The 15,561-nt window shown below is 46.9% G+C and overlaps 2 protein-coding genes across 2 annotated transcripts in view; one reads left to right on the top strand and one right to left on the bottom strand.

The window, feature by feature from the left end:
- tbx21 (T-box transcription factor 21) overlaps positions 1–8 on the bottom strand; it is an 8,383-nt gene extending 8,375 nt beyond the window's left edge. The window contains exon 1 of the mRNA XM_060037225.1: positions 4–8. Coding sequence (XP_059893208.1) covers positions 4–8 — 5 coding nt within the window. The remainder of the gene's footprint in view (positions 1–3) is intronic.
- On the top strand, positions 1–15,561 carry LOC132446738 (carbonic anhydrase 4-like). The gene is made up of 17 exons (XM_060037192.1): positions 1–36; positions 394–451; positions 856–885; positions 1,400–1,576; positions 4,724–4,875; positions 5,814–5,903; positions 6,364–6,433; positions 7,277–7,440; positions 9,006–9,108; positions 9,333–9,368; positions 9,540–9,716; positions 10,347–10,498; positions 10,595–10,684; positions 10,990–11,037; positions 13,395–13,467; positions 13,972–14,135; positions 14,721–15,561. Exons 2-17 carry the CDS (start codon positions 394–396, stop codon positions 14,895–14,897), a joined length of 1,761 nt encoding a protein of 586 aa, XP_059893175.1. The 5' UTR covers positions 1–36; the 3' UTR covers positions 14,898–15,561.

Here is a 15,561-nt window from a genome sequence, read left to right as displayed (position 1 = left end):
CACGACATCCACGAAACCCCAACTCTGAGTTAAACGGTAAGACGCGGTTTCTAGGAGAGGCCTCAGTTACAATATCAGTTAGAAATGCATTTTAAAAAACGTTGGAAAATGTGGGTAAAAAAAAAACTTTTTTAAATGCAATGGTTGGAAAATGAGATTTCCTTTGGCCTGATGAAGGTTGATGATAGGTAGCTTAATACATACTCAAATTGAAATGTTTATTAAGCAACTTCCTGTACTACAGAATATTTTCTTTCATAATAGACCATAGGCCATAGGTCAATCCAAGAGAAACTAATGTGCATCTAACAAATCACATCAACATAATAGAGGAGGACTTCAGTCATATTCAGTGATATCATGTATTTTCCTTCCCTGTTATTCTCCCTCTAGATGTCTCTCTTCATCCTTGCACTGTGCGTGTGCACGGCCACAATGACCTATGCCTCTAGTGAGTCCCAGACCGTAGGGTTTTCCTTCTCTGTGTGTTTCTGTCTGTGCTGGTGCGCCACGAGAAGAGGGATTTGAACATAGTTAGGGGTATTGCAGTGAGAGTTTGTTTGTGTGAAAAAGTGTTTCCTCGACGCACAATGTTGTTGGTAAAAACGTATTTTTACTTAAAAACAATACCACAACAGTCGAGTCACTTGCACAACTCAATCCTCACTCAAGTCTAGAACAATGAGTGTGGCTCAATTAACCTATGAGCCACAGCTGCAGACTATTACAGGGCTAACAGCCGGACAGGAACACGTGAATCTTTTAAAACATGTTAACACAGTGAAGATGCCATTCACATCTTCACAGTTTGTGCTGTTATTTCTCGTCTGAGGAGTTCCTCTTTGTGTTTTGCAGCGGCTGATGACTGGTGCTACACTGGCTGTGGTGAGATGTCATTGATATTCACATTCAAACAGGACTGCACACTCTGAATCGGTTCATAGATTATCTGATTAGCCTATTAAATAACAATTTGTGGGGATACTGTGGAGATCAAGGCATTGTGTAGCCCAACACCAGAAAGACACTCAGCTAAAACCAGACTATCAAACGATCATCAATCTGTTTTTACATGTTGTGTGATGAGAAGTTGGATCACATTTGTAATATACCCAAACAGAGAACATCAAATACGTCAAAGTTTCTCTATCACACACTTTTTCACAACACCAGTATAAAGCGGTTTCATTTACATTTACATTTGGTGCATTTAGCATTAATCCAAAGTGAAAGTGACAAGAATTAATAATTGCTAGGTAAACCCATTCCCCGTCTCTAACAAAGATGGTTAACCTCCTTTATCGTATCAGAGGATAGCATGCGGGACGGTTCAGCTTTTAAAGAAACTCTAAACTAAAGTCAAACTCAAAGCGGCGCCTCCTCCTCCTGGTCCGTTCAGATCACACGCCAACAAAGTGGCCCGAATTGGCAGGGACCTACTGTGGGGGCCACAGGCAGTCCCCCATCAACATCGCCAGCAGCGGCGCAGTCACCGACCCAGAGCTCCACGCCTTCACCTTCACCAACTTCACCGCCCAACACGCTCTGGGCATGCTGGTCAACAACGGGCACACAGGTGAGGGCGCCGTCTCCCTGGCGCGGCCTTTGACTCACCTTGATGCTTTAACTCGGTGGTTCTCAAATGGGGGTGCTCATGCCTCTAGGGGTACTGTAGGGGTACTGCAGGGGGTATGAGACAAAAGAAAAGCGAGAAAATGGATGAGTGGCTGAAACGTAAATCTGACAAAAAGGAGAAAGGAGAATTATGAAGGTATTATTGTAGCAAAAGTCTTTAGCACCTGTAACTGCAGAATTTGAATGCGTACACTAAAGTCACAGTAAATTTGAAGTCGTATATATTTATTTTGCATGTGTACTCTAAAGTCACAAATGTGTAACAGTACATTTGTCGTCGTAAAAAAATATAAATATTTTTTATACCATTGTAAACACAAAATAGGGTCTACGAGTACGATAATCTGTGTTACAGGTGCACAAATCCTTTTGCTACAATTATTGCAGCGCAGTTGGTGCAAAACACATTCGCACACCCGTGTTTCATAATCTGAGAACATGCCCAAAAGGTGTGCATTCGTAAACCCAAATTTGAACAAATGCATCAGAAGTTGCACATCTGTGAACGCTATGTTAATTCAGCATTTTAATGAGCGAGCACAAAACCATTTTACAACTGCTCGAATCTGCTCCTGCAAGTCTCAGCTGTGGGTTTTTTGCAGGTTGTTTTGCAACACCCCTAGGTGGTAAATGTGTAGCAAAAGTATTCGTATCCGTAGATGACAGAGCGTCCGTGAGCGTGACAAAATAGTCCCGCCCATAATTTCCTAATCCAATGAAAATCGCCGGCAGGGATGCATTTCTCAAATTACAGTGACGGCTGGTGGTGATTTTGGGTGGGTGGGCTAAAGAATGCATTACATTTATCAATACTTCACAGGGCTCCAGACGCCATGAGGTCACCTTTATATCTCTGTTCATAACTTTCATATAATGTCTATGATTTTTAAACAAGATTAAGGTGTAGAGAAAGGCATTTCTTTATTTGAAGCACAATTATAAATAAAAATAAAAATAAGGTGTTTAAAGTGCTTCACTGAGCTGAAATTGAACATTTCGAACTAAACCATTAAGCAAAATAAAACTTTTTTTGTGCTTAAAGTATTACACAATTAAAATGTTGACTGGTCTCCCTTTGCGCAAAATGCGGCTGTAGACGATCACACACTCTTTGATAGAGACGTCTGTGTCGCCGTCAATCATGAAGGACATGTAGGACTATGTGGCGTTTCCGACGTCCGCAGCTGACATTAAAGAAAACCGATTAGAAAGTAAATAATCCACTTCATTAATTTTCATGCTAACGCCCGCCATACTGCACTTGCGCTACTGTGCTGTGATTAGTCGAAGGACACTGTACTGTAGCTACTGTGCTAGGTCAGCCTTTGGGCTAAACTAATTTAGCCCAAATGGGAAGCATATGAAGGGGGCGTGTCAGGGCACCTGTCAATCAAACGTCAATGGAAGCTTACGCTACTGCGCTTGGGCTGAATACATTTAGCCCATTCACAGGAAAAAAACGAAGATATATATATCCTGGGTTTTTCTGTCACTTTTTGGTGCTGTTGCTCCTTTAGGTTCTACCAAAATTTAAAACAATATGTTCTAAGTTTTTAATAATATTTTTTTTATTTTCACTGTAAGAGGGCTTAGCCCTGTTAGCCCATTTATACCAGCCGTCCCTGACTGGGACCCATCGCGTGCCAGCCATGGAGCTATAAAGATCGCAGCATTCTTAGCGCGGGTACGTTTCTTTCTGGAGAAGTGAAGAGGGCGTCCTACTGAACGGAGGTGGGTATCCTACATTATGTAAAATGAAATGACTTAGTTCAAGGGAATTCTCCCCAAAGTATTGCATTAACATTTCTGAATTTATGTTATGGCGACCATTAAAATACATTCAAGGACATTTGCGGCATGTTAATGAAATACTTTGGGGGGAATTCACTTGAACTAAGTCATTTCATTTAACATAATGTAGGATACCCATCTCCGTTCAGTAGGACGCCCTCGTCACTTCTCCAGAAAGAAACGTATCCCGTGCTGAGTATGCTGCGATCTTTATAGCTCCATGGCTGGCACGGGGTGGGTCCCAGTGTAATTTGAGAAATGCATCCCTGCCGGCGATTTTCATTGGATTAGGAAATTATGGGCGGGACTATTTTGTCCCGCTCACGGACGCTCTGTCATCTACGGATACGAATACTTTTGCTACACATTTACCACCGACCTAGGGGTGTTGCAAAACAACCTGCAAAAAACCCCACAGCTGAGACTTGCAGGAGCAGATTCGAGCAGTTGTAAAATGGTTTTGTGCTCGCTCATTAAAATGCTGAATTAACATAGCGTTCACAGATGTGCAACTTCTGATGCATTTGTTCAAATTTGGGTTTACGAATGCACACCTTTTGGGCATGTTCTCAGATTATGAAACACGGGTGTGCGAATGTGTTTTGCACCAACTGCGCTGCAATAATTGTAGCAAAAGGATTTGTGCACCTGTAACACAGATTAGCGTACTCGTAGACCCTATTTTGTGTTTACAATGGTATAAAAAATATTTATATATTTTTTACGACTACAAATGTACTGTTACACATTTGTGACTTTAGAGTACACATGCAAAATAAATATATACGACTTCAAATTTACTGTGACTTTAGTGTACGCATTCAAATTCTGCAGTTACAGGTGCTAAAGACTTTTGCTACAATAATACCTTCATAGAGAATCCGTGAAAAAAGAAACCACATCCAGAAACACCTCAATGCGCCAGTTTCAGGAGGTATATATTGGAAAGGGATTCCCCTCTACATGCTCTGACCCTCGCCTGGCGTTCTGCTTTGAGAGGAGAAAGGAGCAGTTGCATGAAGCACAGGCCCATGTTTCTCTCTAAATTGTAAATTTTTACACTGCCAAATAGAACATTCATACATTATTTATGTTAATTGTATTTATTTTGCAAAGAAAAATCTTAGAAGGGGTACACCAGTAGAAAAAGTTGGAGAACCACTTCTTTCACTTGTTTATCTCTACACGGAACGGGGTGTAGAGAGTGACTCACCGAACCTGGGTACGACCACCGGCAATGGAGGGAGGGAGCGATCTGTGAACACCCCAGGCTGACGGTGTCGGTTCCCTCCGTCAGTGAAGGGCAAGGTGGTGCCGGGGCATCTGGAGGTCAGCGGCGGGGGTTTGAACCACACCTACGAGGTCCTGCAGTTCCATCTCCACTGGGGCGACACCGAGCTCCACCCCGGCTCCGAGCACATGCTGAACGACCATCGCTACCCCATGGAGGTGAGCCTGCTGAACGCATCACGCTAGCTGCAAGCACAACTGATTAGTTGCTAGCGGTACCTTCCTCATGGGGACCTCATGCTACATCCAACCCCGGATTAACCAATAAGAAGAGACTTGGCTCAGGACGCAGAGCTAATTCCACTATGTACGATCGAAGGAGAGCTAGATGGGTACCAAGTGCTCCTCATGGACCTGCCATGACCACCTATTTAGAGCTGCTCTTCAAACAAATCAGATGTTTTAAGGCGAGAAATATGTAGCTATAAAAAAAAGATTACACAATTTTTGACTTAGCTTTATTTTGATGACACCTATTTAAAGAAAACTGAACAATGATCAGAACAGTTATATCACATCCCTGATTATTTTATCAGAGAATAGTGTTAAATTCATAACAACCCATTGATTGTGTCATTTGCAAAGCAGCAGTGAACAGTCCTTGCACAGCTGCACTAGACAAGGGTTTTCATTTGAGTACATTTTGCTCTGTTCACCCCCATCCCCTCATATTATGGTAGCATGAGAGGCATTACTCTCTTCCTGCAATAGCACTGTGACAACACGCTGCATGCTACATGCTGCAGGCGAGATACAATGTGTACTACAAGCTTTGTGGTAAATGCTAAAAAAACATGCTGCATATTGTGTTCTACATGCTCGCCTCAGCATGGAATGAGTTCTGGCGTTGGCCATAATATTATTGGTGCTTTTCCCCATTAGACTTTGGACTCACTACAACTACCCCCTACTAAATACTGATATTATATCAAGTGTTTAGGATAGCAATAGTTTAATAGGCAAGCGTTTAATAAGCAAGACTTTGGTGGTTAAAGTCAGATCCATTCCCAACGGAGATCAGTGCATTCATTGTGTGAATAAACCCTGTAGTTAACCCGAAGATGGTGTTTAAAGTTTGTCTTTCCTGTTCCTGCCAGATGCACATTGTGTGCCAGAAGAAAGGTCTGAACCAAAGCCAGGCCCTGATGGACCCCACAGGCTTCGCCGTGCTCGCCTTCTTCATTAGCGTACGTTTAGACCGCTCTGCCGTTTCTACGGCGTCACGTTACCCAGCGTCGGGTTCCCCAGCGTCTGGTTCCCCTTGTGACGGCGTGTCCTGGGTTCTGGAAAATAAGACAGGGAGACGTCGAAGCCTCCATCCGAGGATCTACCGAGGACAAGTAGCTCAAGTCACAAGCAATTCAAGTCACAAGTAGCTTAAGCCACAGCTGGCGTTTGCATTTTCCTTCCTTTCCCAATACTCCCGGGAGGTGTTGAAGATTTAGCATTATTTTTTTGTATTGTCTTTGCTTGATTGTACAGCCATGATTTAGCCTTTCCAATGATATTATTTTTAGGAACATTACATTTGTTACTTAGCATGGGCTACTATTAGGGTCGAGATAAGGGGCAGTGAACAGAAAGGGTTTGGCAGGACACACTTTATGTTGAGGAGGAGATGAGGTGTGTTTGATGTTGTCTTCGCAGGCCACAGAAGAGGGCCCGCAGAAACCTTGGGAAGATCTCACATCCTACCTGGGAAACATCACCTCTGCCGGTCTCTGTCCTCCGTCATTCTGGCCCAACCTGGCCCGCCTAGACCCACCTAGACACGCCTAGACCCGCCTAGACTCACTTAGACACGCATAGACCCGCCTAAACATACCTAGACACACCTAGACACGCCTAGACCCATCTAGACGGACCTAGACACACCTAGACCAAAACCCTCATTTTACTCTCAGGAACCAAACTGAACTCAGCCTATTTACAATTAAGTATAGCATAGTTTTTTTTTACCAAAAACAACCTACAGTGAATGGAGATATGGGTCATTAAGGAGCCGGAAGGGGCTAGACAGTGAATACAGGGACATGTCATTAAGGAGTAGGTAGGGGTTAGACAGTGAATACAGGGAAACCTTGATCCTTTTAGTGATTCAGGGTTGACTCCCCATTGAGTCACAGGGTTGAATCAATGGCAGCCTGCCCACATTGATGACTCTGACCCATAGTGACTCTGAGGTTTAATTTTATTAGGTTGCATTTAGTTTCCTGCTTCCTCACCCCGACTTTGGCAATGATTAACTGCAGGTCTGAATTGTGTTTGACAGTAAATTGGCCCTGCTGGTACACGCAGCATGCTCAGCATAGCCGGTGTGGTAACGGCTATTTAATTATAGGTAATTACATACATAGCTTAATACACAGCTTGTCATGTGAGGTACAGTAGTTCATTGACTTTCTATTGTAAATGTAACCAGCTTGTCTCTCTGGCTTCGTTTGCTTCATGCGTGATGGAAGGTTTTGAGCGCAATACATGCATTCATACACTTAGGGGGATTCTATTTTGAACAGTTGGATGACTCCCCACCAACGGCTTCCTTCGTTTGGTTTCTCAGGTTCCGAGGTGAACGTCAGCCACAGCCTCTCCATCAGCGACCTACTTGGCGAGGTGAACCGCACCAAGTTCTACCGCTACACGGGTTCCCTGACCACCCCCGGCTGTCAGGAGGCAGTGATCTGGACCGTCTTCCAGGAGCCCATCCTGGTGCACACTGACCTGGTGAAGAGAGAGAGAGACTGAGAGACGGAGAGAGAGACAGAGAGACAGAGAGACAGAGAGAGAGAGAGAGAGAGAGAGAGAGAGGGGGGGGGGGGGAGGGGGAGAGAGGGAGGTAGGGAGGGACGGAGAGAGAGAGACAGAGAGAGAGAGACGGAGAGAGAAAGCGAGAGAGAAAGGGTAGGGAGAGAGAAAGAGCGAGAGAGAGAGTGGGAGAGGGAGGGAGGGGGAGAGTGAGGGGGGAGAGAGAGAGATGGAGAGAGAGATGGAGAGAGAGAGAGAGAAAGCGAGAGAGAGAGAGAAAGGGAGAGAGAGAGGGTAGGGAGAGAGAAAGAGCGAGAGAGAGAGAGAGAGAGGGGGAGAGTGAGGGGGGGAGAGAGAGAGATGGAGAGAGAGACGGAGAGAGAGAGAGAAAGCGAGAGAGAGAGAGAAAGGGAGAGAGAGAGGGTAGGGAGAGAGAAAGAGCGAGAGAGAGAGAGAGAGGGGTGGGGGGAGGGGGAGAGAGGGAGGTAGGGAGGGACGGAGAGAGAGATGGAGAGAGAGAAAGCGAGAGAGAGAGGGTAGGGAGAGAGAAAGAGAGAGAGAAAGAGAGAGGGAGAGGGAGGGAGGGGGAGAGAGAGGGGGAGAGAGAGACGGGGAGAGAGAGAGAGAGAAAGCTAGAAAGGGAGAGAGAGAGAAAGAGAGAGAGGGGGAGAGGGAGGGAGGGGGAGAGAGATGGAGAGAGAGAGGGGGAGAGAGGGGGAGAGAGAGAGAGAGAAAGCGAGAAAGGGAGAGAGAGAGGGTAGGGAGAGAGAAAGAGAGAGAGAGAGCGAGAGAGAGAAAGAGAGTAAGGAGAAGAAGCAAGAGAGAGAGGGTTCATTGTTCAATCATTAGATCATGTCCCATGTACTACAACACGCATCACATGATCCTGGTGCTTTGACAGTGCACACAGTTCCTTGCATTCACTGGACCGGTTTCTCTGGCACAGAACCTGATAATAATACAAGCAACAACAACTCAACACAAGCAATTAATGATATGCACTGTTGGTGGTTGAACAAGATCCACAGGGTTAACCCTGACTAGAAGAGGTGCGGTCCAGAAGAGGCCTTTTAGGAACCAAAAACGGGGGTTCAGACCAGATACGATAAGAACTGTGTCGTGCCTAATGAAACGTAGATGAGAGTAAAAATACAACTACTACTACTACTACTAACAATAGTTATAATGAATAATTAAATGGAACATTCAGTTAGAAATGACTTTAAGCAAAAGTGAGACTTCCATAGTCCGGCTAGAGTTGAAGCCCTTCTAGAAGTCTAGTGCAGCTAGGGTAGAAACCCTTCTAGAAGTCTAGTGCAGCTAGGGTAGAAACCCTTCTAGAAGTCTAGTGCAGCTACTGTAGAAGCACTTCTAGAAGTCTCATGCAGCTGGAGTAGAAACCCTTCTAGAAGTCTAGTGCAGCTGGAGTAGAAACCCTTCTAGAAGTCGGGTGCAGCTAGAGTAGAATCACTTTTAGAAGTCTAGGGCTGGCTGGAGCAGAAGCCTTGTGGTCATTTCTGATCATCCAACTCGTCTCTTTCCAGATCAAACTCTTTCCGTCAAAGGCTCACCTGAGCAACCTCTACAGGCCGATCCAGGAGCTTCATGGACGCCACGTCTATGCCTCTCCGGCCGCTACTGTGGGTGGTAAGGGACGTCATCATCTCAGCGAACAGATCCCCCGCCGTAAAAACGCTGTTCCACACACGCACATGGAGGCAGATTCAAAAAGTCAAGCTGCTGGCGCCCTCGATGTTCATTCCAACTGACCAGATGGCAATGGCATCTCAAATAGCCCGCTAGTTAGCAATGTCAGCAATGTTAGCACTGTTTTTTCCACTGCTCATTTCTGTTTTTGTGTGTTTGCTTAGGACAAGAACACGCGTGGTGCTACGACAGTCACTGTCGTACGTAACAGACCGCCACACCTCCTCAAACCATTGATGAGTTCATGTGGAACAACTAACCGACTGCATGTCTCTTACCTAATACACACGGACCAATGTTTGTACTTTCAAATGAATGTGACACGCCTTAGTAGCAGAGAAACCTTGTCCACCGTGTTATCCTCTGCTCAGACTTCAGCCCAGACCTCTGGAGCACTCTGCCAGAGGCCTTTTGTGGAGGTAAGCAGCAGTCCCCGGTGGACATCGATTCCAAAGAGGTTAAGGAGAACTCATCGCTGGAAGACTTCACCTTCACACACTTTGACGACAAGAAGGCCTTGAAATACGTGACCAACACCGGCCACACAGGTGAGACCGCAGCCATCTGTGTCGCGACGGGGCTAAACACTGGTAGGACCTCTCCTCTCTTTTAAAGGTGTCATATTATACCACCAGGTGTGAGTGTGATTAGCTGTTACGAGCCATTCTGAAAATTGGCCTCTTCTGACATCACTAGGCGTGTCCACCTAGATGTGTGCTGGATAGATGAGCAACGTTTGCTTTATTCCACTGGGTAGGCTGGTAGACTGATCTATCTAGAACACATCTTGGTGGACATGCCCACTTGTGATGTCAGAAGAGGCAGATTTTCAGAACGCCATACCTTTATATACACCTCTTAGAGGCTGTCCATCCACCCTGTACATGTTCCTGGTTTGAGTGGGAGACAGACCACTTTAGTCTGGTTCCCATCACAATCTGTCCCCCGTGTTTCTTCCTACTACGCTGCCACACGCGGCTGGCCTTTTCAAATTTCACCCACTCGGGAGTGCCAACTAGGTGGGATGGAAGGACTAAAGAAAAACAATAGCTGCCCTTTAAATCCATCCATTAGTGCGGACATGGCCTCACAACAAGAAACTCTTCTCCAGAGACGTACGGGCCTACCCTGTCATTACGGCATCTGACCCCTGCTACTCTTCCTCCCCTCCCCGGCAGTGAAGTTTGTGCTGAACGATGGCGTGGAGTTGTCCAGGGGGGGTCTCGGTCACGTCTACTCCGCCCTGCAGTTCCACTTCCACTGGGGGGATGAGTCGGACCACCCCAAGGGCTCCGAGCACATGGTCGACTCCGTCAGGTATCCCATGGAGGCAAGCACTGTTTCCCTGGTTTGAACCTTTGCGTTATGTTTATTGAATTGCATTGTACTCCTGACCTTCTCTTAAACTTCTCTGTCTCCTGCTTAGATGCACATTGTGCACAAGAGGAAGGATCTGAGCATTGAGGAAGCAAAGGCCACCAAGGACGGACTGGCCGTATTGGGGTTCTTCATCGAGGTGAAAGGTCTTGACTGAGATACCGGGACATCGGGATATAATCCTAAAATGACATTTATAGTACGGGAACAGCGTGAGCCGACATGAAACCACAATGCTGAGCTCCCTGTCCGTGTGCACATTTCAAACTGCTCTCATGTGTTGCGCACCTCTGAGAGTAACGTTACCGCCAAACGGCAACAATTAATTTCAAACGCATCACAGTTCAAATTCAATACCTCGTCATTAGACTGAGGCTGTCTGCGTGTTGCCTGCAATATGCTCGAATGAAATGTGTTCAGCTCCTACTTTCTCCCTTATCCTAGGCCACAGATGGAGGCAAGGGGAAAAATGCTGGGACAGAAAGTGACCATGTATGTCTGAGAACAAATGCTTTGTCCATAATGTCTAACCCCTACCTGTATACAATGTCTAACCCCTACCTCTCTCCGTATCCACTGTCTAGCCCCTACCTGTCTCTGTATCCACTGTCTAACCCCTACCTATCTCTCTTACCACCGTCTAACCCCTACCTATCTCTGTATCCACTGTCTAACCCCTACCTATCTCTCTTACCACCGTGTAACCCCTACCTATCTCTGTATCCACTGTCTAACCCCTACCCATCTCTCTTACCACTGTCTAACCCCTACCTATCTCTCTTACCACCGTGTAACCCCTACCTATCTCTGTATCCACTGTCTAACCCCTACCCATCTCTCTTACCACTGTCTAACCCCTACCTATCTCTCTTACCACCGTCTAACCCCTACCTATCTCTGTATCCACTGTCTAACCCCTACCTATCTCTCTTACCACCGTGTAACCCCTACCTATCTCTGTATCCACTGTCTAACCCCTACCCATCTCTCTTACCACTGTCTAACCCCTACCTATCTCTGTATCCACTGTCTAACCCCTACCTATCTCTCTTACCACCGTGTAACCCCTACCTATCTCTGTATCCACTGTCTAACCCCTACCCATCTCTCTTACCACTGTCTAACCCCTACCTATCTCTGTATCCACTGTCTAACCCCTACCTATCTCTCTTACCACCGTGTAACCCCTACCTATCTCTGTATCCACTGTCTAACCCCTACCCATCTCTCTTACCACTGTCTAACCCCTACCCATCTCTCTTACCACTGTCTAACCCCTACCCATCTCTCTTACCACCGTGTAACCCCTACCTATCTCTGTATCCACTGTCTAACCCCTACCCATCTCTCTTACCACTGTCTAACCCCTACCTATCTCTGTATCCACTGTCTAACCCCTACCCATCTCTCTTACCACTGTCTAACCCCTACCCATCTCTCTTACCACTGTCTAACCCCTACCCATCTCTCTTACCACCGTGTAACCCCTACCTATCTCTGTATCCACTGTCTAACCCCTACCCATCTCTCTTACCACTGTCTAACCCCTACCTATCTCTGTATCCACTGTCTAACCCCTACCCATCTCTCTTACCACTGTCTAACCCCTACCTATCTCTCTTACCACCGTGTAACCCCTACCTATCTCTGTATCCACTGTCTAACCCCTACCCATCTCTCTTACCACTGTCTAACCCCTACCTATCTCTGTATCCACTGTCTAACCCCTACCCATCTCTCTTACCACTGTCTAACCCCTACCTATCTCTGTATCCACTGTCTAACCCCTACCTATCTCTCTTACCACCGTGTAACCCCTACCTATCTCTGTATCCACTGTCTAACCCCTACCCATCTCTCTTACCACTGTCTAACCCCTACCCATCTCTCTTACCACCGTGTAACCCCTACCTATCTCTGTATCCACTGTCTAACCCCTACCCATCTCTCTTACCACTGTCTAACCCCTACCTATCTCTGTATCCACTGTCTAACCCCTACCCATCTCTCTTACCACTGTCTAACCCCTACCCATCTCTCTTACCACTGTCTAACCCCTACCCATCTCTCTTACCACCGTGTAACCCCTACCTATCTCTGTATCCACTGTCTAACCCCTACCCATCTCTCTTACCACTGTCTAACCCCTACCTATCTCTGTATCCACTGTCTAACCCCTACCCATCTCTCTTACCACTGTCTAACCCCTACCTATCTCTCTTACCACCGTGTAACCCCTACCTATCTCTGTATCCACTGTCTAACCCCTACCCATCTCTCTTACCACTGTCTAACCCCTACCTATCTCTGTATCCACTGTCTAACCCCTACCCATCTCTCTTACCACTGTCTAACCCCTACCTATCTCTGTATCCACTGTCTAACCCCTACCCATCTCTCTTACCACTGTCTAACCCCTACCTATCTCTGTATCCACTGGCTAACCCATACCCATCTCTCTTACCACCGTGTAACCCCTACCTATCTCTGTATCCACTGTCTAACCCCTACCCATCTCTCTTACCACTGTCTAACCCCTACCTATCTCTGTATCCACCGTCTAACCCCTACCTATCTCTCTTACCACCGTGTAACCCCTACCTATCTCTGTATCCACTGTCTAACCCCTACCTATCTCTCTTACCACTGTCTAACCCCTACCTATCTCTCTTACCACCGTCTAACCCCTACCTATCTCTGTATCCACTGTCTAACCCCTACCCATCTCTCTTACCACTGTCTAACCCCTACCTATCTCTCTTACCACCGTCTAACCCCTACCTATCTCTGTATCCACTGTCTAACCCCTACCCATCTCTCTTACCACTGTCTAACCCCTACCTATGCAGGCCTCAGGCACCTCATCCACTACCGACTACTGGACCAAGCTAACCTCTTACCTGCCGGCCGTACAGACCGTCGGTATGTTGGACGCTGTCTACCTGCAGGCATCCTTTCACAAAATGGCCTCCTGGCTCCTTAATGACATGTCTCTAAGATTCGTTATTTACTGAGCGTCACTGTGTACCCAAGACTTCTAACGACTATGATTTATGACATTTACCTCCCTAACTTTGACCCTATGAACCCTGTGATGTCAGTATCTTTTTACCCCCATCAACTTAAATAAATCACATATATTAACACACATACACCACATATGTTACCAAACATGTACCACATAATTACAACACACACACCACATATATTACCAAACATAAACCACATAATTATCACACATACACAACATTATTACCACATATATACCACATAAATTACCACACGTATAGTGCAGTGGATCTACTAGTCAGTTACTTTGTTTGGTGACTCACGCGGGACAGTCAACCCATTTCGCTGGGGCCCCGCGTGCTCTGGGGCCCGATGGCCCCCTGTCTCTGACGGGGCCCACCCCCTGTCTGCCCCCAGGCAGTAACACGAGTGTCACCGAGGACATGTCTCTGGACGACCTGCTGGGGGACGTCGACCGCTCCTCCTTCTACCGCTACATGGGCTCGCTGACCACGCCCACCTGCAACGAGGCCGTGGTCTGGACCGTCTTCAAACAGCCAATCAAGATCGACAAGAAGCTGGTCGGTCTGTGTGTGTGTGTGTGTGTGTGTGTGTGTGTGTGTGTGTGTGTGTGTGTGTGTGTGTGTGTGTGTGTGTGTGTGTGTGTGTGTGTGTGTGTGTGTGTGTGTGTGTGTGGTTGTTTTATAGCACACTGTGTAGATTCACCGCCACTTCACATGCACCACTAAGTTTGAGTGTCAAAAAAACCTTTAAAGGTGACATATTATACCACCAGGTGTGAGTGTGATTAGCTGTCACAAGCCGTTTTGAAAATCTGCCTCTTCTGACATCACAAGTGGGCGTGACCACCGAGTTGTATGACGGATAGATGAGCAACGTTTGCTACAGACCACTGGGTAGGCTGGTAGACTGATCTATCCAGCGTACATCTAGGTGCACACGCCCACTTGGGATGTCGAAAGAGGCAGATTTAAAAAATGTCTTGTAACGTTTAATCCCACGGTGGTACAATATGTCACCTTTAAGATCAACATGGTCACCTGCTTGTTGGTGTCCTGGCGGGATGGGCCCCCCAGCAGTGGAGACACCAGGTCCACTGGCTCTTCCTTTAACCCTCCAGCTCTCTCTCTCTGTGTGGCCTCCAGATGGACGCCTTCCCTCTGGAGATGGGCTACAAGCAGGTCTACCGCCCCGCTCAGGCCCTGGGCAGCAGGGCCGTTACCACCCGGTCCTCCTCCTCTTTTGCTCCAGCACCCAGCTGCACCGCCACGCTCCTCCTCCTCCTCCTCAGCCTCCTCGGACCGCTGAGCGCCACCGTCTAACCTACATCTCCTCCTCCACCTCCTTACAACCACCTCCTCCTCCTAACCTCCACCGCCTTACCTCCACCCTCTCCTCCTAACCTCCACCTCCTCCTCCAACGCCTTACCTCCTCCTCCTCCTCCACTGCCTAACCTCCTCCTCCTCCTAACCTCCACCTCCTCCTCCTAACCTCCACCTCCTCCTCCAACGCCTTACCTCCTCCTAACCTCCTCCTAACCTCCACCTCCTCCACCAACGCCTAACCTCCTCCTCCTCCTCCTCCTCCTCTTCCTCCACTGCCTCCCTCCTCCTCCTAACCTTATGGAGATAAGTCTTTAATTGGCTACAGTGTGTTCAATTATATTTAATACATATAAATACATTTATTTTTGACACATCGATATATATATTTATTGTTGTTCAATGATTCAATTGATTGGCTCTTTGTCGTTCTGCATGCATGCCTGCATGCACGTGTTTTGGTGTTTGGATGTCACTGCACTTTAACCTCTCAGGTTCGTCTGCTTAAAAGGAAAATGAAAATCCTAGTTTGGTCATCGTCTTGTTGTGTGTTCTTGGCCAAGCTTGTAAAAGAACCCCAGCCTCACCTGTACAGCCGCTCAGACCGCTGCACCCTGTCATGTACTCTCATCTCTGAATGAAGCAAGAATACCTTTCAACATC

The sequence above is a fragment of the Gadus macrocephalus genome, chromosome 18 (genome assembly GCF_031168955.1).
Source record: "Gadus macrocephalus chromosome 18, ASM3116895v1".
Taxonomy (NCBI): Eukaryota; Metazoa; Chordata; class Actinopteri; order Gadiformes; family Gadidae; genus Gadus; species Gadus macrocephalus.
The sequence above is the reverse complement of the archived record's forward strand: the minus strand, read 5'-3'. Positions and strand labels throughout refer to the sequence as shown.